At 45.9% G+C, this 24514-nt stretch overlaps 1 protein-coding gene across 3 annotated transcripts; it reads right to left on the bottom strand.

The window, feature by feature from the left end:
- Positions 1–6128: 6128 nt before the first annotated feature.
- On the bottom strand, positions 6129–14933 carry Cby2 (chibby family member 2). 3 transcript variants are annotated; one of them, XM_040729973.1, is made up of 4 exons: positions 14774–14865; positions 14364–14444; positions 13708–13786; positions 6129–7503 (listed from the first exon to the last, which is right to left on the bottom strand). In XM_040729973.1, exons 2-4 carry the CDS (start codon positions 14378–14380, stop codon positions 6313–6315), a joined length of 1287 nt encoding a protein of 428 aa, XP_040585907.1. In that variant the 5' UTR covers positions 14381–14444; positions 14774–14865; the 3' UTR covers positions 6129–6312. The 3 variants fall into 3 exon arrangements, with proteins under 3 accessions (XP_040585907.1, XP_005071014.1, XP_040585956.1); XM_005070957.4 differs by lacking the exon at positions 13708–13786 and having other exon boundaries at positions 14774–14933; XM_040730022.1 differs by lacking the exons at positions 13708–13786; positions 14364–14444 and having other exon boundaries at positions 14774–14932.
- Positions 14934–24514: the final 9581 nt, after the last annotated feature.

Genomic DNA, 24514 nt, shown 5'->3' with positions numbered 1-24514 from the left:
TTCTCTCTCCTCTCTCTCTCTCTGTCTCTCTCTCTTCCTCTCCTCTCTCTCTCTCTCTCTCTCTCTCTCTCTCTCTCTCTCTCTCTCTCTCTCTCTCTCACACACACACACACACACACACACACATGCATACACTTGAGCCTCTAGAAAAGCAATTACTCATGATTAAGGGATTTGTTCCCTTTTAGAAGAGGTTGAAAGCAGCTGCCTTGTCCCTCCCAGCACATGACGATGTAATAGGAAGGTATTATCTTCAAAGCAGAAAGCTAAGTTTCCCCAGATAATGAATCTGCTAGTGCCTAGCAGGCTTCCCAGCCTCCAGAACTTGGAGCAAAAGTTTGTGTTATTTACAAGCTACCTAGTCTGCACAGGTTATGACAGCATATCATATGTTAATTAAGAAGCCTCGAAGCCTCCTCTCCTGATGATGCTGTATGAAATTGTCTCCAGCACTCACAGCAGCCCCTCTTCCCATGACTTTCCTGAGATTACTTTGCTTATGCATCTACCTGTCTGTTACTTGTCTGCCCCATTAGAATGTAGATTCCTTATCTGCTTTGTCCTTCAATGCACATAATGAAGGCTGGACCATGGTAAATGCATGGTAAAAAACTGACTAGCTAAATAAAAGCAAACTCACTGCTATGTGTCTCATTTGCATGCCTTTCTCATGAAGTGTAACTTAAGCTGGGTTGTTTTCTCTTTTTTGAATAGTTCAAAGACAATATTTTCATTTTTCTTGGGTATGTGTGTATTTATGTACTCTGTATGTATATAAACTATGAGTAGGTAATAGTACATATAAATGGGTGGGTAGATAGTTCAATTGTACTCCAGCTTTATATTAAGGAATGATGAGATAGATAAGTACACACCAACAAAATCATTTCTGTACTTAAAGATGTCAGCAAAGATCACTGCGCAGTCTCCTCCAGGCATACATTCATAGAGAAAAACAAATTTGATACATTAGGTAATATTTAGAGTTGCAGTAAGATTTGAAGTGATTCTTCACATAATTTTTTGTCTTTATCACAGTGCCTCATCCAACATTATTTTACAGTTCCTCCCCTTCCTGTTTCATTGTAATATATCAGGTTTTTGATCCATTTCAGGTATGAACATTCATTAATGATGGAGAATAATTAGTTGGAATATCAGCAAATCCCTGGAGTCCCTGAAATCAGACAAACGAGCTAAACTGTAATGATCCTGTCATTCTCTACTACATGCTGTGACTGTTAATTTTATATGTGAAATTGACTGGGTCATGGGATACCCAGGTAGCTAGTAAAACATTATTTTTGGTGTGTCTACAAGAGATTAGCATAAGGAAATAAGATCAGTGCAGGCAAGTGACATCCAGTCTACAAAGGCCCGACACAGCAGAACCCGGGGGTGGAGGAGGCTGAACCTGGGGGTGGAGGAGGCTGAGTGTCTTCTGTCTGATCTTGGACACGCGTCATCTTTGCCTGTCTCTCTCTACCTCTTGGCCGCTTCTCAGGTCTTCAAATGGAAAGTAGTTATACAGTGTGGTGTTTTAAATGAAAATGGCCCCCATGGGCTCACAGAGAGTAGCACTATTTGAAAGTATTAGGACACATGGCCTTGTTGGAGGAAGTCTGTCCCTGGAGACGGGGGCAGCTTTGAGGCTTCAGAAGCTCAAACCAGGCCAAGTGTCTGTCTCTCTCTTCCTGCTGCCTGCTAATCCAGAGGTAGAATTCTCAGCTCCTTCTCCAGTACCATGCCTGCCTGTGCACTGGCTCACTCTCTGCCATGATGATAATGAACTAAACCTCTGAACTGTAAGCCAGCCCCCATTAAATGCTTTCCTGTATAAGAGCTGCCGTGGTCATGGTGTCTCTTCACAACACTAGAAATGCTAAGACACACAGCCAGCTTGTTGTTTCTCCAGCATGTAGATGGCAGATTCTCAGCGTCCATCTGGCAGATAGTAGACAGACACTTTGCCTCCCCATGCTGTGTTACATACATCATGTAGGAGCTCCTTCTCCTCTACCAGGAACCACTTGGTCGGAAAATCACCACCAGATCTCCCACCCTCTTTTCACTCTAATACCTGAGATGCACCCACCTTCCTTCCTCACAACGGGCCCACCAGGGATGATCAGTGAAGACAACTCTGGATCTACCCATGTTGTGTGGTTTAGGACACCACTGTAGGGTATCTCTGGAGAGCTCTCTGAGCACAGCGCCCTGGGTAAAAGCTTCTGCAGCCATTGAACTCCAACAAATTACGTTTCTAAAAGTGCCCTGTTCTCTAACTTCCTATGTGTGGGAGTGATGGGCAGGGGTGAGGTATCCAAGAACAAACCGTGAGGTTTTTCATAAACTGACAATTGGTTGTTACAACTGGTGGCTTTGTTGTTTTCTAATATTGGTTCCGTGTCAGTCTAGTTGTACACGTATGATCTTGGAAATGGTTATTTGCTACCAACTAATAGTCTACAGACTGCAACAGCTAAAATAGTATTAAGTCCTTGTTGCTGTGGAGGAGCATACCAGCATCATATAGTACCAGTGCTAACGCAGCAACCCTCACTGCCCTGTCTGTCTGGTGTGTCATGCCTCTTCACATCTGCCGCTGTGCAAAACATCGGAAACAGCTGAGAATGAGAGAATCTTCACTCTCCCTATCCTTCATGATACTCACTTCAGCATTTTGATGCATGGGACTTAAATTTTTAGCAAGTAATGCTGATGACATGGAAATAGGATGCTAGGAGCAAGCCTTGAGTCTTTAGCTCTACCAGCACACAAGTGAGCATCGTACCTAACCTCCAAATGCTCCCAAGCTCCTAATTTACTGAGTACTAGCCTGTGCTTGGCATGATGCTGGGTGGAGGATAGCTAATTTGTCTTCAAGGAACTCTAAGGCTGGAAGGAGAGACAGACACATAGAAACTGCTTCTTGGTAATACACTCAGGGCTAAGGGAACAGAAGACCTATCCCTAAATATATCCCTTAATCTCTAACTTTAATCCTAACTCCTAATCCTAACCTTAACATTAACCTCTAACCCCTAACCTATAAGCCTAACCCCACACCTTACACCTAACCCCTAGCTCTAACCCCAGAAAAGATGAAAAGAAAGAGCAAATAAATGAGTCATTCTTAGCCTAACCTTGAACTTCTAGGAAGGATTCCTGAAATAAATGATTCCCAATTGAGTCTTGGAGGATAATTATGAATCCAAACACATAAACAAACTCAAAGACTAGCTTAGATGCACAGAACTACAAGGGTAAACAGTGATTCCTAGGGGGCTGTGTTAGTACTGCACAGGGCAACATAGCCGATAATATTCCTGGCGCCAGGGGAGTGGTCCAAGCTTCTTGGCTCTGCTATATATCTTTCCCACATATGGCACCTGTAACAAATGATGCCCACATGGAATGGGAGGTGAGGTGGAGAGTGAGTCAGTGAGGCTGTCACAGAGTGGACAGTCTCCGAGCTAAAGGAATCAATATGCCTGCACGGCTGTAATTGAACCCAGTGTACTAGTAAGAAAGCACTAAGAGAAATAATGAGCTATTAAAAGCACCGAAGAAAGGGTGTGGCATATCCAGGACTATATTTTAAATTGCTCGTCTGAAACGAGGTTAAAAAAATAGATTAACTTAGGATTTGACCATTATCATTCAGGCAAGAGAAGATAACTGGGTCAGTGATCTGAAAAAGAGAGAAAACGACATGTTCAGGAAAAAGGAGGGAGTAAGGAAGGGGGCTCAGTTTGTAGAGTACCTGCCTAGAGTCTTAGTTAGGGCTTTCTACTGCTGGGATAAAAACCATGACCAACAGCAACTTGGGGAGGAGAGGGCTTATTTCATCTTCCAGGCAACACTGTATCACTAAGGGAAGTCAAGGCAGGAACTGATGCAGAAACCATGGAGGACTTCAACTTACTGAATCGCTCCCCAGGGCTTGCTCAACCTGCTCTCCTCTACTACCCTGGGCTCCCTCTACTACCCAGCACTGCCTCAGTGGGCTGGGTCCCCCCACGTGGATCATTAACCAAAAACTACCCACAGACTTCCCTATAGGCCCATGTGATGGAGGCATTCCTTCCTCTGAGCTTCGTCTTCCCAGATGACTCTAGTTGGTTGTTGAGTTGACAAAACCAGGACACATAGCATGAATGAAGCTGTGTCTGTCTGCAGCAACTGTATCAACTAGGCATGGTGGCACATATCTGTATTCATTCCCTCCAACGGTCCCAGCACTCAGGAGGAAGAGGAAGAAAGGGAAGGCAGGATGACACGGAGTTCAAGAACATCCTCGGCTACATAGCAATTTTGAGGATAACCTGGTCTACAGGGACCCAGTCTCTTACAAACACAAAAGAGATAGAGGAGGTAGGATTGGCCAGATCGGATGATTTCATACTCACAGGAAATAAGGGAAGGAGTGGAGTTCAGGGCAACTGCCTGCTTCAGGCTCAGATTGAATTAATACAGAAATCTACCCTGTCTAAAGATTAAAATCTTTCCCCATTCACCAGACCATTGAACTAGATTTAAAAAAAAAAGACTTCCTAATCCAGAAAGTTAAGAAAGCTCACTGAGGGTATCTGAAATACCCCTGTCTATAACTCCAAGATCTGACACCCTCACATAGACCTACATGCAATAAAAACAATACACATTAAAAAAGTAAAATTTTTAAAAAAAACAGTAAACTTTCTTACTGTTCCACTGTAAATTAGATTCCACTAGAGTGCTGGCAGTCTGACAGATTGCACTGTGCTGTACAAGGAAGCAATGTTATGAAATAAATCTCCCCCACACCATAAAAATGGCATCTTATGGCTTGTCTGGCTTTTTTTTTTTTATCCATTTAGACTCTTCCCGACAGAGAAAGTTGACGTGGCTAAATAGTATTAAGTTCCCTGAGTACTCTCAGCTCATGAGACAACATTTAACTGCTGTTATGTAGATTAATCCAAGTTAAATATTGGGAACACAAACCTGAGCAGTGTGTCTTTTGTCTTCCCGTTGTACAGCATAACAGAATCGATTTGGTTTCATCAAAAGACAAAAGTAACCCCCCTCACACATACACACACACACACACCCTGGGGTTAGTAACCTGACTTAAATAGGTGTGATATTTATGATACCCTGAATGATGAATTAATTGAACAAACAGAGGAGGAAAAACTTCTAAGGCCCAGAGGCCCATCAACAACCAGTTCCCATTTTTCAGATTCAGGTGACATGAAAGAATAAATGACTAGCCTTCTCCTGTACATCTGTCAATGTCCACCCTGGGTACAGAGCAAACATGCAACTGACTAGTGAGAAGAAAACCTCATATTGTCCCCCCTCCTCTGGGATTTCTGATGTAGCTTTGGGGATGAGACTTGTCAAGTTCTTAAATCTGGAAAACAGACACCAAAAGCACCTTTAATTTTTAGGGACTAGGAAACTGACAGTGTCATGAAGAAGCCTGACCTGACCTGTAGTATGAGTCCCCACACAGCTTTTCTTACCTGTGAGTCGGTGACTGTCTTAGAACTCTGGCTCCCATGTCTATTAGAGATGAGAGTGCCCACCACACACACACACACACAGGGTTCTAAGGATACCGAGGGTCCCAACATGCCAAGACCTCCAGGAGAAGGGTGAGTTACGGTTCCTGGCTCAAGGTCTAAGGAGAATCCTAACAAACTATGTACTCTGGATGAGTCATTGTAGATTCGTCTGTTTTTATAAATCTTAGCAGGGGACACTGATGAGTATGGGCAGAGGTCTATAGGGACTTTGACTTTCAGCTCAATTTTGCTTTAAAGACTAAAGTCATTGTTTATCATGCCATGTCACGTGCCGACCTCAGCCCCTTCCTCTTTTACTATACTAGTCTAGGTAGGGTCTGAAATTCACACTCCTCCTGCTTTCTGAACCTAAGAATGCAGAAATGTACCACCATAGCCAGCTAAGTCTAGAAAAGGGGAGGAAAAGCATAGGGGTTGAAAAGAGGAAGGGGGATTGGATAATAAGAAGGTGGGTGAGGAGGGGGAGGGGAGAGGGGGACAGGAAGCAGAAGAGGAAGTGGGGTGTTAAAAGAGTAATGACAACAGAGGACAAGAAGAAGCCAAAACTCTACATTGGTGTTGGCTGCCCCAGCCTCCTCCGCCTTTATTGTGTCTCTGGGTGTAGGACGGCCCTTTCTCTGCTGTTCCACAGACATGCGCTGGGGGCTGCAAAGGTGAGGAGGACAAAGGGAGGCTGGGGATTCTCTCTGGTCTCCTGCGCTGTGCTTGATCTGTGTCTACATCAGCTGCCAAGGCCTCAGACCCTGCTGGGCTTCTTGGGATCTTTACTGTTCTTGGCTGGCATGAAGGCATACAGCTCTTCAATGAGCATCTCCATCCGGGCTGTGACCTCAGTCACCGTGTCGATGACCAGCCGTTGCTGGAGTTTCAGCTTGTTGTTCTCCCACAGGGCCTTGTTCTCCTCCTGAAAGACTCGATGCTCCTCACGCAGGACGTGCAGAGCCCGGTTCTCCTCCTGCAGCAGCCGGTTCTCCTCCCTCAGGGCCTGCAGCGCCTGGCTCATCTCTCTCAGCAGCTGCAGAGGCTGAGTGCTGTCAGCCAGGTTGGGGCCTACTTTGCCCTCCTCTTCCCCAGATGGTCCAGATAAGTTGTTAACCATCTCCCTCAGGGCGCGCAGTGTCTTAGAGTCCTCCTGTGTTGCAGGCGGCCCCTTGTGCTCCTCAAATGGGGAGGAGAGGCCTGGGCTCTGGTCCGGCAGAAGCCCAGGATTATGGGGCTCCTCCTTGGGTGAGGGGGTCGGCTTGCCCTCCTCGGCAGAAGTTGCGTTGTCTTCTGCCTGGGACCAGTAGGCCTGCCTCTGCTCCAGCAGCTGCTGGAGGGCCCGGTTCTCCTCTCGAATGAGCTGTAGGGTGTTCTCCTTGCTCCGCTGGGCAGGCAAGGTGCCATTGTCCTTCTTCACCACTTCCTGGGAGGCCGTTTCCTTGTGCAGCAGGGGCGAGGAGGACGAACTCTCCTCGTGGCCCAGGGTAACCTTGTGCTCTTCCCAAAAGACCTGCAGTATCTTGTTCTCCTTGCGGAGGGCCTTGTTCTCATCCCTCAGGGCCCGGTTCTCATCCCGTAGGGACTTGTTTTCCTCCTGCAGCAGATGCTCCTTGGCCAGCCTCTTGTGGTGCAGCTTGTGGTGGAAGGAGGAGGAGGGGGAGAAGTAAGGGGACTGCAGGCGGCAGTTCTCGTTCACCCACCGCCCGTCCTGGAAGACAAACATCTCATCGCTGAGCTGCACCCTGGGAGGGTTGTAGTCCAGTTCCAGGTCAGCCTGGGAGGTGGGGCGGTCCATGGGGTCAAAGGGCACCGAGGAGAAGCGGTTGAGTGGGTAGGAATGCTGGCTGACTACCCTGCGGCTCATCCGGGGCAACCCAGCCTGCCTGGAGCAGCGAGGAGTGCTGTACAGGTTGTGCAACCTCAGGAAGGGCTCAGCGGTGCCCCTCTGTGGGAGAGAGCAAGGAAACTGTTAAAGGAGAAAGTGACTGAGGATACTAGTGGGCCTCCAGGATCCTCCCAAGGAAATCCAGTCAGCCTTTGTTATTCTGGGTACCTTTCTTCTTGAATTAATGAACACTGAATCATGGTCCCTAGGGGAGATGCTGGGTTAGATTCCGATAAGGCTCTGGTCATTGATCATTGCTTCTGTATAAAGGCGCCCTCGCGAATCTGTAGATCGACAGTGTATGCACCGGGCCTGAGCAGAGCTTATCTAACAAGTTTGCTCTGGGAGGCACAGCGTAGACACACTGTAATTAGCAACAGTCTTTAACAGGGTGTGTAGATGCCACTTTATGCGAGGAAACCACCAACAGGAAGCACAAGTTTCAGAAACACAGTGGTATATGAACTGCAAACAGGACACTATTTTCCAGGATGAGAGTTCAAACTTGGGGTGCCTGGAGACCAGTGCTTGGCCATATACTCCCACGCAGATTCTCTATGGATCCAAGAATGACCCCAAGTATTCTATGAGCTCTGATGCTGGAATACCCAAAGGTCTATAAATCCATAACTATAAAGTCCATGAATGATGAGCTATGCCTTGCACAGCCTGTAACCCCGGCTACGTGGAGGCAGTGCATATAGGAATGTAACCAGGATGTAGCCATCCTGCTCGACATAGCAAGTCCCAGACAAACCAGGGCTGCATAGAGAATGACCCTGTCTCAAAAAATGAAATCCAAAGATAATAAGATCCAATCATATGCTAGAAACTAAAGGCATGGATTTCAGAATCAATAGTGTTTTTTTTTTTTCTCTTCAGCTTCAGTCCTTGCCAGGTATCAGTTATAAGAATTTGGGCAAGGTCCCTCAGAGCTGGAGTTGCAGACATCTGCAGGCTGCCCAGCTGGTTACGAGGTTGCATTTGACCTACATAATTCACTTAATCCTCACAACACTGGCAAATGAAATATTATTTTAGCTTAGCTTGAACATCCCTAACCTGGAGAATCTCAGTTCCAAAATCTAAATCTTTGTGATCACCCACGGGATGCCACAAGTAAGAAATTCTACACCTGTCTTCATGAAAAGACACAGGTGCACTAAAATAGTGCATAAAATTATTATGAGTTGTATACGCTATGTAGATACGTATTTAATGTTTGTGCTTGGGCTCCATTCCCTGAGAAACCTCCCTCCCTTCTGTCTCCATCTACATATTCAAATATTTCAAAATCTAAAAGCAACCCCTGTAAAGGCTTCCTCCTGCACACAGCATACTGACTGGATGGACATCCATGATGGGTGGTTTTAATCATCAACACAATCTAGAATCACCTGGAAGGGAGGGGGGATTCTCAATTGGGATGTCCTGTGGAACACCAGTGAAGGGTTTTCTTTTTATTTTGTTTTTTTTTTCTAAATTGGGTTACTTGATATGGGAAGATCCAGCCCACAATGTGTAGCGACATACCCTGGGTTTGGGTCCTGGACTATGTAAGAGTGGAGAAAGTAAGCTAAATACCAGAAGAGCACATGTAATTAGCCTCCCTCTGCTCTTGATGTGGATGTGGTTAGGTGTCTCCCCTTCCTGTCTTGCCTTCCTTACAGTGATGGGCTGTAACTTGTAATTGTAAAAAAGATAAACCCTTGCTCCCCTAAGCAGTTCATACTGGGGACAGTTCATCACTACAACAGAAATGAAGCCAGGACAGCAACCATGTTCATCATCTTGAACCTAGAATCCAAAGCCCCAAGAGCCTTAATCTCAAAACTCCCAAGACTGAGTCCCATTGAGACGTCCTTGTTTCTCCATCACCTCTGAAAATGAGCATGTGGCTGCTGTGCCTGCTTCTTGGGTTTGTAAGAGAACAGGTGGTAGACAAAGTGTCACAAAGACCAAAGAATCCTGCTGGTAATATTTACAAATTCCTGTTCTAAACCACCGTGAAATACTGAAAGCATTGCTTTACAAAAGGCTCTGCCAAAATGTAAGTAACAAGGCTGAGCAAATACACGTAGATTCAAGACCCCAGTCTCCTTCAACTGGCATTCAGATCCCTGTCCTTCTCCAAAGGGGTCTTGGGCCAGGTCAATGATAGTCCCAGATTTCTCCCATTGGGTGATCTAATCTGTTTGATGACCTGGGTCCTGGCAAGAGGTCTGTCTGCATTTGGAACATCATGGAAGGTTCTACTGATCCTGGGAGGTTCCATGAAGGAAGTCTCTTCTTGGGCTTTGGGACATGTTCTCACATAGAGATGGAAAGCAGATGGGTGAAAAAGAACAAAGTTGGCTCTTTCGTGGCAGAATAGGGAATGAAGTTGTGGAAGGGGCGCACATGTGACTCTGAGGCTCGTCACACCTCCCCCATTCGGTGTTAAATGACCAAGAGACTGTCTTCAGGAGCCAGGGTAGTATACTCATAGCTGTGACCCAACAATGCATAGTGCTGGGGATCCAGGAAGAGAGCCTTGGATACATACATGGCCCTCACGGGTGCCTGAAACTCTACCTATGGGCTGGAATCCTTCCTGAGCACAGCAAGCCACAGAGAGCTCACTTTATAATAGATGTTCCTGCGACAGCCCGCCATGATCTAGTCCACCTTGCAAAAGTCTCACTTCTCAAATACCATTAATATGTGACTTTGGGGATTAAGTTCCCTGCCCGACCCCTCCTGGTATTTCATTTCTAATGAAGATGCTTTAAATCACCAATAGCACACTGTAGGGAGAGACATACCTGCAGCTTTAGCCACGCCCCACCCCAACGGGCGTGGCTACAGTACGTGAGGGAGAGGGGAATAAATAGAGAGGGCCGCCTGGCACGCTCTCCTCTTGGATTCTGGCCACGTTTCAGAGAGCTTCCCAGCTTCCCAGTAAGTTACTTCTCTCTGTCTGAATAAATATCCTACTACCTTTACCCGGCATTCTTAGTGTGAGTCATTGCCCCCCCCCCCCACAGCACATTATTTCCAGGGATCCTGGAAAACACAGCAGAGCAGCCAACTGATCAAAGGGAACAAAAGGCAATGGAGAAAGGGGGGGGGGGGATACTGCCAGAGTCTCTGCGGGTGCTGTATGATTTCTAAAGACTAGAACTCTCAAGGAGAAATCTTCTCAGATGGAGTTACTGGGATTGGTGGCCTTCCCCCCTAAAGAGTTTGGGAGCGGGACTAGACAGTGAGCATTCAGGCTTAGCTGACATGCACTGTTGTGATTTGAATGTGTCCTCTATAATTCATGTGCTGGGAGCTTAAACCCCAAAGTCGCATATTAATGGCGTTTGAGAAGTGAGACCTTCGCAAAGTGGACTGGATCATGGCGGGCTGTCGCAGGAACATCTGTTATAAAGTGAGCTCCCTGTGGCTTGCTGTATGTCACCAAATGATGCCCTCCACCACGGTAGGACACAACACGGATGACCAGGTGCTAGTATAGAGCCATGCTCTTCATTCTTTGTGAACTGTCTGTCCTTGGACATTTGTTGTAGTAACAGAAAACGAAGGAAACAGCACTGAAGTCTTCTCCCCATCCAGAAGGGACATCCTCATGCTCCCAGAAAGCCCAAGCCGGCTGACCAAGTTTCTAAAGTGCCTGCTTCCCCAACACTATTGAGGGTTAACAGTAGGGAATGCTCAGCCAGCTGAAGTTCTTTTAATGCATGGGAAACTGAAAGTCACCAGAGTACTAGAAGGAAACACCACAGTGCTAACTTTCACAGCTGAGTCCCACTGTCATAAAAAAAAACCTCTCACCTATGCTAAACAGCTAAATATAGTGTGTTTTACTAAATGCTAACAAATGGAAAGATAATTCACGAAGTAAATGTGATTGGTTTTGATAGATTTTTAATGCTAACAGCAAAGAGAATAAAGATATCCGATGTAGTCATCTCAGATAATTGATAGACTCTCCTAAAATCTTGCTCTGAAGCTATTCCAGTTGGCCTTGCCGTGAGCCAAAGAGGAAGGAGGAAAAGACAAAGGGAAATGGAGTGGGCTCTGGGAAGTACTGTCAGCGCGCATTCTGACCCAGATGCAGTTCTCTCATTGACGACCTCGCGCTAATCTTCCACTGACAGTCTAGCACTAACAGTGTCTAAATGAAACTCAGAGAGCTCACTGGGGAAGCTTCAATGCCTGGAAAAGTGAGTCTGTGTGTAGAAGGACATCAGTTGCTTGGACAGGAAATAACACTATGGCTTGCAAGCTAATGTTCTAGAAGAAAAAAAGCATGTGTTCAATGTGAGGAAGAAAAATGTGAAATCAATAAGACCTGAAAAGACCTAAAGGCCGTAACTAGTGAATCATAGCATTTGCAGTGTAATTGAGAACTCCAGCCACCCCAAAGAGCTGGGAGCCAGAGGCGCTGTTACAATTCCCTTCCAAAGAGAAGGAAGTCAACTCAGAATGAAGCTACCTGGAGAGGAAACGTACAGGCAGCTTGGGGGTTAGCAGCCACAGTCTAGATGAGGGGAGAAGATGCACCAGCTTCTAGAAGCAAGACAAGAGTTAGAGCTAAGACATCACCTGACCCCACTGAACAGCATGACAGGCTGGACCCTGACCTGGGTTAAACCTCAGCTCCCCCCTTGTTACTGAGCCTCCCAATTCCAACAGCTGTGAAATCTCTGCCTTATACTTGTACTGTGGCCAACACGATAGCCTTCCTCATCTTGCGTCTCGTGATAATCCTGCCCCCCACTATCCCATTTGAGGAGGGACATGAGTGTACAGGCCTTTCCCTACCCAAGAGGACCAGTCTAGGGTGTCCAGACAGGTTGTCTAGCTTGTGCCTGTAACATCCTGGCAGGAATGAAGATATCCTAAAGAGATACTTACATCCATCCTTCTAGCTATCAGATTATTGAAACAATGGACACCAAGAAAGTTCTCCAGGAGCCTTACGTTTGGAAAATGTAAAGGCTGAGAATGCTGGTGGCAGCAGAGGGAAGACTGTCTCTCAGAGATTTCGCACATCATAATAACTTGTCAGACACCCACAGAAGAGACTGGGATGACACAATGATGCTGGGCTGGACCCCGCCCAGACCAGGACTGCTTAGCTATGTGAACCTCTGCACCTCTACTTAAACCCAAACTTCATGTCCCAGATGCACTCAGAGGATCACTAGATAACTTCTTTTCTCCTTCCAGTGTTGCCACATTGAAGAAATAGACTCTTCCTGCTTTCCAACACCAGTTGCTTGCTTAAGTGACCAATAGATGACTGCTGACTAAGCCTGGCGGGCACACTCGAGGCCACATCTCCAGACAGCAGTGACCCCTTCCTTTCATATCCCTCCGCCTTCCAAGACCCAAGTAGTGGCACCAGGCCCTACAGCACAGGAACAAACCCAAGACTTCTCAACCACCTTTTCTCCTTGACTGCTAAGCTTGTGCTGGGAGCTAGGGACAAAGTCATGCCAAGGGTAGATGGATCTTTCTAATCTTTCTATCACATGGCAGTAAGGTTTTGTGTCAGCTTAAGAAACACCTAGGGCATTAGCAAGGCACACATCCTTGGATGTGTCTGTGGGGACTTTATGGGGAAGGACTAACAGAGGGGAGGCCCATACTGAATGTGGTTAGTGCTCATGAGCTAGCATCCTGGACTGAATAAAACACTGATCTGCCGCGATGTGAGGCAGTGACCCCACCACCGTAGCTTCCGGTGCACAATGGATTTACCCCATGAACCAAGATCTAAAATAGACTTTCCCCCTTAACTTGCTTCCTGCCAGGTATTTGGTCACCACAATGTGAACAGCAAGTAATACAACTACTTTCAAATCTTATCCCCAACCCCATTCCCAATCCCACATCTAGGCTGGCATCTCCTGTCTGCCCCTGATATGTGGGCTAGTAAGGTACCAAAGGAACCACGCCCACCCTCACACACAGATGTGTATTCTATGTGTTAGGGATCAGACCTAGAAAGGGTCCTTGTTCTTCTATAGGATGCCCAGGACATAGTTGCCTAATATTCTGGCTTAGCTATCATGAGCTGAGATGTAACCGCGGCTGTTCACCATAATGCTGTAAGGAAAACAAATACACAGGTGATTTCCTCATCCTGTGTTTCTGTCTCCTCCTGACCATATTTGCTGAGCTGATTATAATTACACCAACAGAGAACACCAGCTAGAGATCCATCCTCTTTTGTACATACCTCCCTAGACCAAACTTTAGGGAAATTACCTGTGCCTTGGGTCGCTCCATCCTACATTTCCCTTCCACTGGTTGCATGACCCTGGTCTTCCAATGAGCTCTTGGGTGACTATGGAGAAAGCAAGGCCACCCCTTTGTGACATAGCAACAGAAGGAACACTCCAAGTGAAAGGGAGTCCCTCTGAGAAAATTGCTGTGTGAGAGAGACCTGGGTACCACAAGCTGCAAGGGTTTTAACCATTCACTGGCCTCAAAAGAAACAAGTGGACATTCACCCCCAGGAAACCATCTTTGGCCTATGGCAGGGCTTAATCCTCTTGACAACTGCAGATGGGCTCCATTCTAGGGTTTCAGCTCCTGTGTTCATTCTTATGCGTCTGGATACAAGGTTGACTCTAGTTCTCAGACTACCAAGCAATGAAGGGTCTCCTTTGGGAAGGTTAGATTTTTATCATAGTATCAACAGATCTTGAAAGGCTAGCACTGGAGGACCTGACCATCCAACCCAGTCCCCTCACTCAAGGCCAGAGGATCCCAAGGTTCAGCAAATCCATGTGTCCTCCACAAGGCACATAAGCAGGAAAAAACCATGACAAGAATCTGAGTGGCTGACTCCTCTGTGCGTTCTGTAAAGCTTAGAAACAGGGTTATTCTAGCAAGTTACAGCCTTCCATGATTGTCCCTACCTGAGGTAGAACCACATTGATTGGAATTTCTAGGATTTCAGATCTGGTATCTCTCTTTCTTGTAAAATTTGGCCTCGAGTGCTGTGAAAAAGAAAAAATTAGATTTCTCCTTCTCAACCCATCCTCAGGGCCTCAGTGGCTCACCTGAAATACATTTCTTTCTCCACATTTATGCCCTTCTTACCAATTATATACCTTATAAAAAATCTCAGTCTCAAGGCATATGTACGTGGTACCTGACCAGAAGTCTTACTGCTCAGTGATTGGTAACTGATCGGTACTGATAACTGAACAAAAACCAAGACAGGAATTGACTGATAGAAAGCCCTCTTACAAGTCTTTGAAGCAGAAATCATCACAACTCTTCCTAGTTTTACACTATGATTTCTATATCAAGTAAAAAGCCATACCAATGTGAGGTGCCAGGTATAGGTCCTATGCATAAGCTGGTCACCAAAACACTCAGAACATTCCAGAGGTGACATCACAGAACAATATGGTGTTTTCCTGAGCTCATGGCCTCTCTCTGAGCATCTCAGGTGGGAATGAGGCTTCTGCAGGAAGGAAGAATTGCTGCTGGCTATGCCCACGTGGCTAGCCCGGGTCAGCGTGACACACAATAGCCTTAACACTAGCCCTTGTTTTGTCAGCCTGGCTGCCACTCATACCTCACTGGCAAGCTGGCTTGAGCCTCTGCCTCCCTTCATAGGTGGCATCTACTTCAACCGCATTACTTAGGAAAGGAGAAACATTAACTGTGCAGACCTGGGGAGGCTTGGCGCTACTGAGGAACTCCAGTTCCGTTCCATTCTGATACCAGCTACATGGACTTAGTGTCACGTTCCGACAAGTTAGGGGCTCAGTCCTACAAGATGATCTTTTACTTTGGGTACCAATCCCAGATGGTCAGATCGGCGCCACCTGTCCTTGTAACTGGTTAGCTGTGCAGGGGCTTCCCTAAGCTGCTCCTCAAGTTCAATAGCTGTCTCTCAGAACACAGGACAGCACTTTGCTTAGGATCACAGCTTTATTAGAGGCACGTAGCTCAGGAGGGTGAATTGGCAGTGATAAAGGGTGAGCTGCCAGATGGGTTAACGTCATAAAGCTCCAGGCCTTCTCTAGACACACCTGCCTCCCAGCACCTTCAACACCAATGTCTGAACTCTGTTGTTTAGAAGAATTTGTGGAGTTCCATTATGTAGGCAAATTTAATTAAATCATTAGCCTTTGATCACTTAACTAAATGTCACGTCCTTCCTACTTCCCCAGAGGTAGACGTTTGCTGAAAGTTCCAACCTTCTAATTACCTGATTGGTTCCTCTGGCAACCACCCCCACCCCCAAAGTCATTCCACTAGCATAACCTGATGTGTTCCAAAGGATGTCCTGTCAGGAAATCCCAAGGGTTTAAGAAGCACTGTTCTGATAGAAAAATACAACTAAACAGTTATATTACATGTAGAACCTGCATTAAAGCCAGAACACCCATCCCTCCATCCTTAGCTCTTTCAAATCTGTCACCTCCAGAGCCACTAAGAGTCCCAGTTACTTTTGCCCATTGGGGTAGAAAAAGGGTAGTGACCCTTGGTCAGCAGACCCAAAGATCCTGGAACCAACCACTTCAGACCCCCAAACCCAAATTACAAGCAAATCTTGGTATAAGAAAATTCAAGAGCTGGAGAGATGGCTCAGAGGTTAAGAGCACTGGCTGCTCTTCCAGAGGTCGTGAGTTCAATTCCCAGCGCCTACATGGTGGGTCACAACCATCTATAATGAGATCTGGTGCCCTCTTCTGGCCTGCAGACATACATGCAGGCAGAATACTATACACATGATAAATAAATAAAATCTTTTAAAAAATTCTGAAAAACAAAAGCTGAAAAATACATCCAGATAAAAAAATCCAAGTGACTCCGCTGCCAAAGAATTTATGTCTACAAAGAAACTTCAAGGAAATTTTTCCTCAATATACGTTTCTATTTAAATTAGAAACATGAATGCTTCACATGTCAATCCCAGCTCCCTCTCCCACCTCTCCTCCCTTGTCCCTCTACCAGTCCCCCAGCCCCCCATCCCATCCCTACATCATTTCCCAGGGAGGGTGAAGCCCTCCTTGGGGGGATCTTCAGAGTCTATCATTTCATTCAGAGCCCTTCCCCATGTGTCCAGGCTGAGAGAGCATCCCTCTATTTGGAATGGGCTCCCAAAGATCATTCATAAACCATGGTGAACACTGATCTACTATCCAAGGCCCCAGTGATTTCTGTGGCCTCTTCACTGAGACTACATTCATGGAGTCTAGATCAGTCCCCTGTTGGCCTCTCAGCCATCAATCTGGGATTCAAGAGCTCCCCCTTATCTGGTCAGCTGTCTTTGTGGGTCTTGACCCCTTCATTCATCACTCCTCCATCTCTGTCACTAGGTTCCAGTAGTTCAGTTCAGTGTGTAGCTGTGGGTATCTGTCTCTGCTTCCATCAGTCACTAAATGAAGGTTCTAGGATGGCATATAGAGTAGTCACCAACCTTATCATCAAGGAGGGCCTATTAGTGTAGTCTCTCCACTATTGCTTAGTTTGCCAGTTGGTGTTATCCTTGTAGATCTCTGGAGATCTCACTAGTGTCAGCTCTCTCCCCGAGCCTATTATGACTCCATCTATTGTGGTATCTCTCATTCTGCTCTCCTCTATTCTTACTCGACTCAACCTTCCTGCTCCCCCATGCCTTCTTCTCCACTCCTCTTATCCCTCTCTCTTTTTCCTGGTTCCCTCTCTCCTCTTCCGATGTTCCCAATCTGCTCAGGAGATCTTGCCTCATTCCACTTCTCTGGGGTATCATGCATCTCTTTTGGGAACCTCCTTGTTTCCCAGACTCACTGGCACTGGGATTGTAGGCTGACACTCCCCTGATCCATATCTAAAATCCATATATGAGTGAGTACATGCCATGTTTGTCTTTTGTGTCTGGGTTACCTCACTCAGGATCATTTCCTCTAATGCCTTCCATTTGCCTGCAAATTTCAAGATCCCATTGTTTTTTCCGCTGAATAGTACTTCAGGAAAAATTTTTTAACTGTATATGTGGGGGGGGGAGGGCTGGAACTTGACAATTAGATAAGGTGGGGCCAGCGAGTCCCAGGGATCATCTGCCTGTGGCCACGTTACCAGCACTGCCTGATGAGAGGAAACCACACCGGGATTTTTAGGTTTTTTTTTTTTAACATAGGTTCCAGAGATCAAATTCAGGTCCTCACAATTGCATAGCAAGTACTTTACTGGCCAAACTACAAGACTTCTTTACCTGATTTTGAAATTGTGTTTATAAATGAACAGTGTTGAATTTTTCATCTTTGCCATTTTAAAGTGTATAGTTCAATGGTTTTGAGTATATTCACATTGCTGTGAGGGGAGCACTCTAGAATTCTCTCGTCTTGGAAAACTGTGACTTCCATTAAGCGCAAATTTTCCCTCTTCTTTCCCTCCAGCCCTTGGCAACCACATCCCTACTTTCTGTTTCTATTATTTAAACTGCATTGATGTCTTAGTTAGGATTTCTATATCTGTGACAGAACACTGTGCCCAAAAGCAGCCTGGGGAGGAAAGTGTTTATTTTGTCTTACACTTCCGGGTAACACTTTATCACTGAGGAAAGGCAGGGCAAGAGCGAAGGCAGAGCCCATGGAGAACTGTGCCGCGCCTGCTGTGCAGCCTGTATCCGAGAATGTGGCGAGGTGGTTGGATAGATGACACAGAGACCAGTTGGTTGAGTTAAGAAAACTTTATGCTCCCCAAATCGGCTTCGGAGAACTTCCCAAGAAAACCGCTTCCCTCCAGAAAAACTTCTGCCATCCATACACGCACAAATCTCCAACAGTCCTCTCACACACCTCTCACAGACCTCTCCTTCCTCCTGGCTGGTGGTTAAATCTCTGGCACCAGAATCTGGAACAGCAGGGAGCAGGAAGAAGTAGCTAGCCATGGGTGGGGGGGGATCAAAGTCAGGGTGTTTCAGTGAGCAAGCCCTTATCAAGCCCTTATCAAGCCCTTATCAAGCCCTTATCAAGCCCTTATCAGGAGCTTATGGCACTGAATTGTTTTCAGTAAACATGTTTTCTGTAAACATTGTGCAGCTGCCTGCTCCCAGGCTGATGGAGGGGTGCATTTCTGGCCAGGATCTGTGATCCCCACAGAACTGCATCATGGCTTGCTCAGCATGGTTTCTTATAGCACCCAGGACCCCCAGCCCCTGGGCTATGCCACATCTGCCATCAATCAGCTCCACAAGCTTGCCCACAGACCTGTCTTAGTAGGGCATTTTCTCAATTATGTTTCCATCTTCTTAGGTTACTCTTGCTTGTGCCAAGAAGAAAAACCAAACAAACAGCAGCTACCCAGCGCAATGGGATGTCTTCTATGAGCTTACAGAACAGCGGTCATTTCGTGATTTACCCAAGTCGAAACAAATGTCTAGATTTCCTTCTTTTAAAAGGCTCAATCGTGTTTCCTGATATGCAGGTATCATTTGGGTAGTGTCTGTCCCTTGGCTGCTGGAAATAACACTGCAGTAAACTTGAGTGTGCAACCATCCCTCTGAGATTCTGTTCCGGATTATTTTGGATACATACCCAGAAGAGAAATTGCTCAATGACAAGGTAATTCCATTTTTAATTCTGGGAGTACCACCTCACTGTTTTACACCGCACCTGCATTATTTAGCCTTCCCACCAACAGGAGACTCGCCGTTTCTCCACACCCTCACTAGCACTGGATGCTCAAAGTGGGTAATTCCTGTGCTGTCTGAGAACTAATTCCGTCTCCCCTCGCGCACATCCCCATAGAAGCACTTGCACACCCCGGATGTGAAAAGAGTTTTGTAGCCCAAGAGAACTAATGTCATCAACGAATTGAGGCCTGGAGGGGGTTCTCGTATACGAAATTTGTTCCTATCCCCTTGGCTCCAATGTTTACTGACTGACACGCAATTGATACTTCTGTTGTGAACTGGCAATAAAGGATTGTTCTGGAGCCTATGTGAGGGTCTCTTTGCTTGCTTGATGGATTGATTTTTGCTTTTATTTTTGAAGAAAGAAACATTTAACCTGAGTCATCCCAGTTACAGTATTTGCAGGTGCCCTGCAAATCAGAGTAATGCCTGGTATTACTCTGATTAACACAACCATCAATCACACATGTTCCACTAACCTCCCAATCGGTGAACACTACACAGAGCGCAGGGATAGGTGGGTTTCTACGCTAGACAAGCTTAACAGACAAAAGGCAAGCACGCACTTGAGACTCCCCAGGCTCCTCTGTCCTGTGGCTGTCTGATGATCTATTAGATGGGGGTACTCCAACAGCAAGAAGGCTGTCAGAGAGTCTGGACTACTTCCCTTACTCCAGAAAGTCACACAAACTGGAACTCTTAGCCAAGTAGCCAGAGGTTGACAACAGGTTTATGCTCTGACCTCTCTTGTCTTCCCATGAGTGAAGAAAGGCATAGGAAACTTGGTAAGTATAGTACCTTACCTTACACAGTGGGTGTACAACTATCCTAGATTGCTGAGTTTTGTTTTGCTTTGTTTTGTTTTGCTTGCTTATTTTTGAGACAGGTTTCCTCTGTGTAACAGCCCTAGCTGTCCTGAAACTAGCTCTGTAGGCCAGGCTGGCCCCATACTCACAGAGATCCACCTGCTACTGCCTCCGGATTAAAGGTGTGTGCCGCCACCACCCAGTTCTGTTTGCTGTTCTGTGATAAACACTATGACCAAAAGCATTTCGGGGAAGAAAGGGTTTATTTGGCTTACACATCCTGATCTCAGCAAGTTGTTTAGGGAAGTCGGGTAAGTAGCTCAGACAGAAACAGAGGCAGTAAGTGTGGAGGTGTCGCACCTGCTGTGCGGCCTGCATCCGAGAATGTAGCGAGGTGGTCGGGATAGATGACACAGAGACCGGTCGGTTGCTTTAAGAAAACTTTATGCTTCCCAAGTCAGCTTAGGAGGAGACCCCAAGTGCGCTTAGGAGAGAAGAAGTCCCCCCAAGAAAAAACGCTTCCCTTTTTAAGGACTTCTGCCATCCATCTACATACAATTCTCCAACAACTCTCCCAGACTTCTCACCCTCCTGGCTGGTGGTTTAATCTCCGGCCCCAGAATCGGGGAGAAACAGCAGGGGGGACAGGAAGAAGCATCTAGCCGTTGGGGGTGTCAAAGTCATGGTGTTTCAGTGAGCGAGCCCTTATCTGAGCCCTATCAAGAGCTTTATAGCACTGAATTGTTTTCAGTAAACATTATCTCACAGCTGCCTGCTCCCAGGCCGAAGGGGAAGTGGGTTTCTGCTCAAGGTCTGGTGTCCCCACATGGAGGGATGCTGCTTAGTGGCTTGTTTGCTTCCCCTGGCTTTCTTAGCTTGCTTCCTTATACAGCCCAGGATTACCTGCTTAGGGATGACATCTCCCACGGTAACCCGGGTTCTCCCACATCAACCAAGAAAATGCCCCACAGATAAAACACACAGAACAATTGCACCATTAATGTTCCCTCTTTCCAGGTGACTATACTTGCATGCTTAGTCCACAGTTGGAAAAATTAGAAGGTATGGTCTTGTTGGAGGAGGTGTGTCCCTGTTGAGAGAGGTATGTTTCTGGAGTTGGGTTTTAAAATTCCAAAAGCCCACACTAGAACCTGAGTGTATGTCTCTTTCTCTCTGCCCGCTACCTGTGGATCGGGTTATAAGGCTCTCAGCTACTGCTCCATTGCCTGTCTGCTTCCCACCATGTTGAAAATGGACTCAGCCTCTGAAACTGTAGGCCAGTCCCCAATTAAATGCTTTCTTATATAAGTCGCCTTGGTCATGGTGTCTCTTCAGAGCAATACAACAGACACTAAGATAACCCCTTGTCAATTTGACACAAATATACATCACCTTTTTATGCAGATTGGTGTTCTGCCTGCATGTATGCCAGTGTGAGGGTGTCAGAGCCCCTGGAACTGGAATTTCAGACAGCTGTGAGCTGCCATGTGGGTGCTGGAGATTGAACCCAGGTCCTTTGGAAGAGCAGCCACTGCTCTCAACTACTGAACCATCTCTCCAGCCCTGATGCATCACCATTAAGCCGCAACATTTTAAACACTTCCTTTCTTGTTTATCCCCCAAATCTCATGTTACTATCACAATATAAAACATGGTTTAACTTTTAAAGTCTCACAATCTTATAAAAAAATTAACCACTTAGAAGCTCAATATTTCTTTAAAATATCTGATATCTTAACTGTGGACTCCTATAAAATCAAAACAAGTAAAAGTATTATTCTGAGAAGAAAGAAGTAAGGCACAGTTACAATCAGATAAAATAAAAACCAAAATCCAGCAGATAAATGGATCATTACCCAAGCTCTGGGGCCCATTATCATTTAAGCTCCAAAAGGCTTGAGTAGTACCACCTCTCCAGATCTGCCATCTACAGTACAGATAGCTTGTCACACAGGCTCAAGATAGCTCCACACCACACCTGTCACTGCCGTTGGTGGTCACCCCAAGATCTTGGTGTCTCTAATACTCTGGGATTTCCGTTGCCATTGAGCCTGCACCTTCATCAATGGCCTCCTTGGGGACTCAAACTCTGCCTCACATGCCAATCCCCATCTCCTCTCAATGACCCCTTCAATCCTGCAGTGTTTGTGCTGCTAAAACTAGTACCTGTGGGAAACACTTAGACAGTACCAGGTTTGGTTGCCAGATAGAAATGTAGACATAGCCCCCACCACCAGCACAGTTTCTGTGTACTGCCTCTAAGGAAATGCAACCCAGAAGATCTCACCTCCATCATATTGACCTCTAATTAATAATAGCAAGATTCTTCAGTCTCAGCCAACCAGCCTCAATTATCCCAATAAAGCAAGGGTTTCACTTCCAGAAATTTTTAATCCAAAACAGCACATAAGTGGTCCGGATAGAGTCATTATTTTGCTCTGAAACTTCACAAGCCAGGCCTCCATCATCTGCATGTCTCTCAAAATTCTTATGTTCCAATTCGCTGCAACAGCTGCACGGTAAGCTCTGAGCATCCCCTAGGAACTGTCTATTCTCTGCACTACAAAATCCATAATAATAGTAATAATAATAATGTTAATACATTTCGGAACTGTCCAGTCACTGTTCTTTTGTTGTGAGTCGACACCTTTGTAGTAGAACTTTCTTTGGAAAGCCAGTTCCCAAATAATGACACAGAGATGTCTTATTAAGTACCAAAGCCTGACCTTAACTTAGGCTTGTTCCCAACTAGCTCTTAAACCTTCAATTAACCCATTTATATTAATCTACATTCTGCCACATGGCTCATTACCTCTCCTTCATACTGTATGTTCAACTTGCTCCATGTATCACTGGCGAATTCCTGCCTCTCTGATTCCTTCCCAGGGTTCCTATCTCTTCCCAGAAATTCTTCCTCTCCTCTCCTGCCTAGATATTGGCCGTTCATCTCTTTATTAAACCATTCAGAATGAGCCTTAGCAGCAACACATCTTCATAGTGTATAAAAATATTATCCCACAACCCACCATGACCAAGGCAACTCTTATAAAAGGAAGTATTTGTAGTTTCAGAAGTTTCATCCATTATCATCATGGCAGCATGCATGGTAGACATGATGCTGGAGGAGTGGGTGAGAGCTACATTCTGATCTGAAAATAAAAAAAAAAGAGACACTGAACTTGATATGAACTTTTGAAACCTCAAATCCCACCCCCAGTAACACACTTTCTCCAACAAGGCCACACCTCAATCCTTCTATTCCTTTCAAATTTTATGACTCGCTGGTGACTAAGAATTCAAATGTATGAGCCTATGAGGGCCATTCTTTTTTTTCTCAATATATGTTTTTATTTAAATTAGAAACGTGAAAGTTTCACATGTCAGTCCCAGCTCCCTTTCCTTCCCCTCCTCCCTTGTCCCTCCACCAGTCCCCCAGCCCCCCATCCCATCCCTACATCATTTCCCAGGGAGGGTGAAGCCCTCCTTGGGGGGGATCTTCAGAGTCTATCATTTCATTCAGAGCCCTTCCCCATGTGTCCAGGCTGAGAGAGCATCCCTCTATTTGGAATGGGCTCCCAAAGATCATTCATAAACCATGGTGAACACTGATCTACTATCCAAGGCCCCAGTGATTTCTGTGGCCTCTTCACTGAGACTACATTCATGGAGTCTAGATCAGTCCCCTGTTGGCCTCTCAGCCATCAATCTGGGATTCAAGAGCTCCCCCTTATCTGGTCAGCTGTCTTTGTGGGTCTTGACCCCTTCATTCATCACTCCTCCATCTCTGTCACTAGGTTCCAGTAGTTCAGTTCAGTGTGTAGCTGTGGGTATCTGTCTCTGCTTCCATCAGTCACTGAATGAAGGTTCTAGGATGGCATATAGGGTAGTCACCAACCTTATCATCAAGGAGGGCCTATTAGTGTAGTCTCTCCACTATTGCTTAGTTTGCCAGTTGGTGTTATCCTTGTAGATCTCTGGAGATCTCACTAGTGTCAGCTCTCTCCCCGAGCCTATTATGACTCCATCTATTGTGGTATCTCTCATCCTGCTCTCCTCTATTCTTACCTCGACTCAACCTTCCTGCTCCCCCATGCCTTCTTCTCCTCTCCTCTTATCCCCCTCTCTTTTTCTGGGTTCCCTCTCCCATCCCCCTATTTTCTCCATGTGCTCAGGAGATCTTGGCTCATTCCACTTCTCTGGGGTATCATGCATCTCTCTTGGGAACCTCCTTGTTTCCCAGACTCACTGGCACTAGGATTGTAGGCTGACACTAAAATCCATATATGAGTGAGTACATACCATGTTTGCCTTTTTGTGTCTGAGTTTCCTCTAGTGCCATCCATTTGCCTGCAAATTTCAAGATTCCATTGTTTTTCTCTGCTGAGTAGTACTCCATTATTTAAACTATCACAAGGGCTTTCCTGGATCCTGGAACTATGGACTAGGTCTTTGTTGGATTAGGTCTTCGTTTCTGCTTTCGTGGGTCTTGGAGCCTATGAGTTATGTTTTAAAGTCAGAATGGTGTCTCTAACATGGTGTCAGTTGTACTAAATTCTGGGGGCCCATTACATAAATAAGGATGAGATAACTGGATTTTAAGGGAGTGGATTTTTTGAGATGTTTTCTT

Source organism: Mesocricetus auratus, unplaced genomic scaffold (genome assembly GCF_017639785.1).
Source record: "Mesocricetus auratus isolate SY011 unplaced genomic scaffold, BCM_Maur_2.0 Super-Scaffold_2245, whole genome shotgun sequence".
Taxonomy (NCBI): domain Eukaryota; kingdom Metazoa; phylum Chordata; class Mammalia; order Rodentia; family Cricetidae; genus Mesocricetus; species Mesocricetus auratus.
Note: the sequence above shows the minus strand (reverse complement) of the source record. Positions and strands in the feature narration are given on the sequence as shown.

What these genes read in the sequence shown, in the direction of transcription:
- Cby2 (XM_005070957.4), bottom strand. Translation starts at nt 14,848, where the DNA reads ATGTCACCTCTGGAATGTTCTGAGTGTTTTGGTGACCAGCTTATGCAT. An exon ending in ATACCTGGCACCTCACATTG is followed by an intron (nt 14,445 to 14,773) that starts GTATGGCTTTTT and finishes TCTTTTTCACAG; the next exon opens with CACTCGAGGCCAAATTTTAC. An exon ending in TCAATGTGGTTCTACCTCAG is followed by an intron (nt 7,504 to 14,363) that starts GTAGGGACAATC and finishes TCTCTCCCACAG; the next exon opens with AGGGGCACCGCTGAGCCCTT.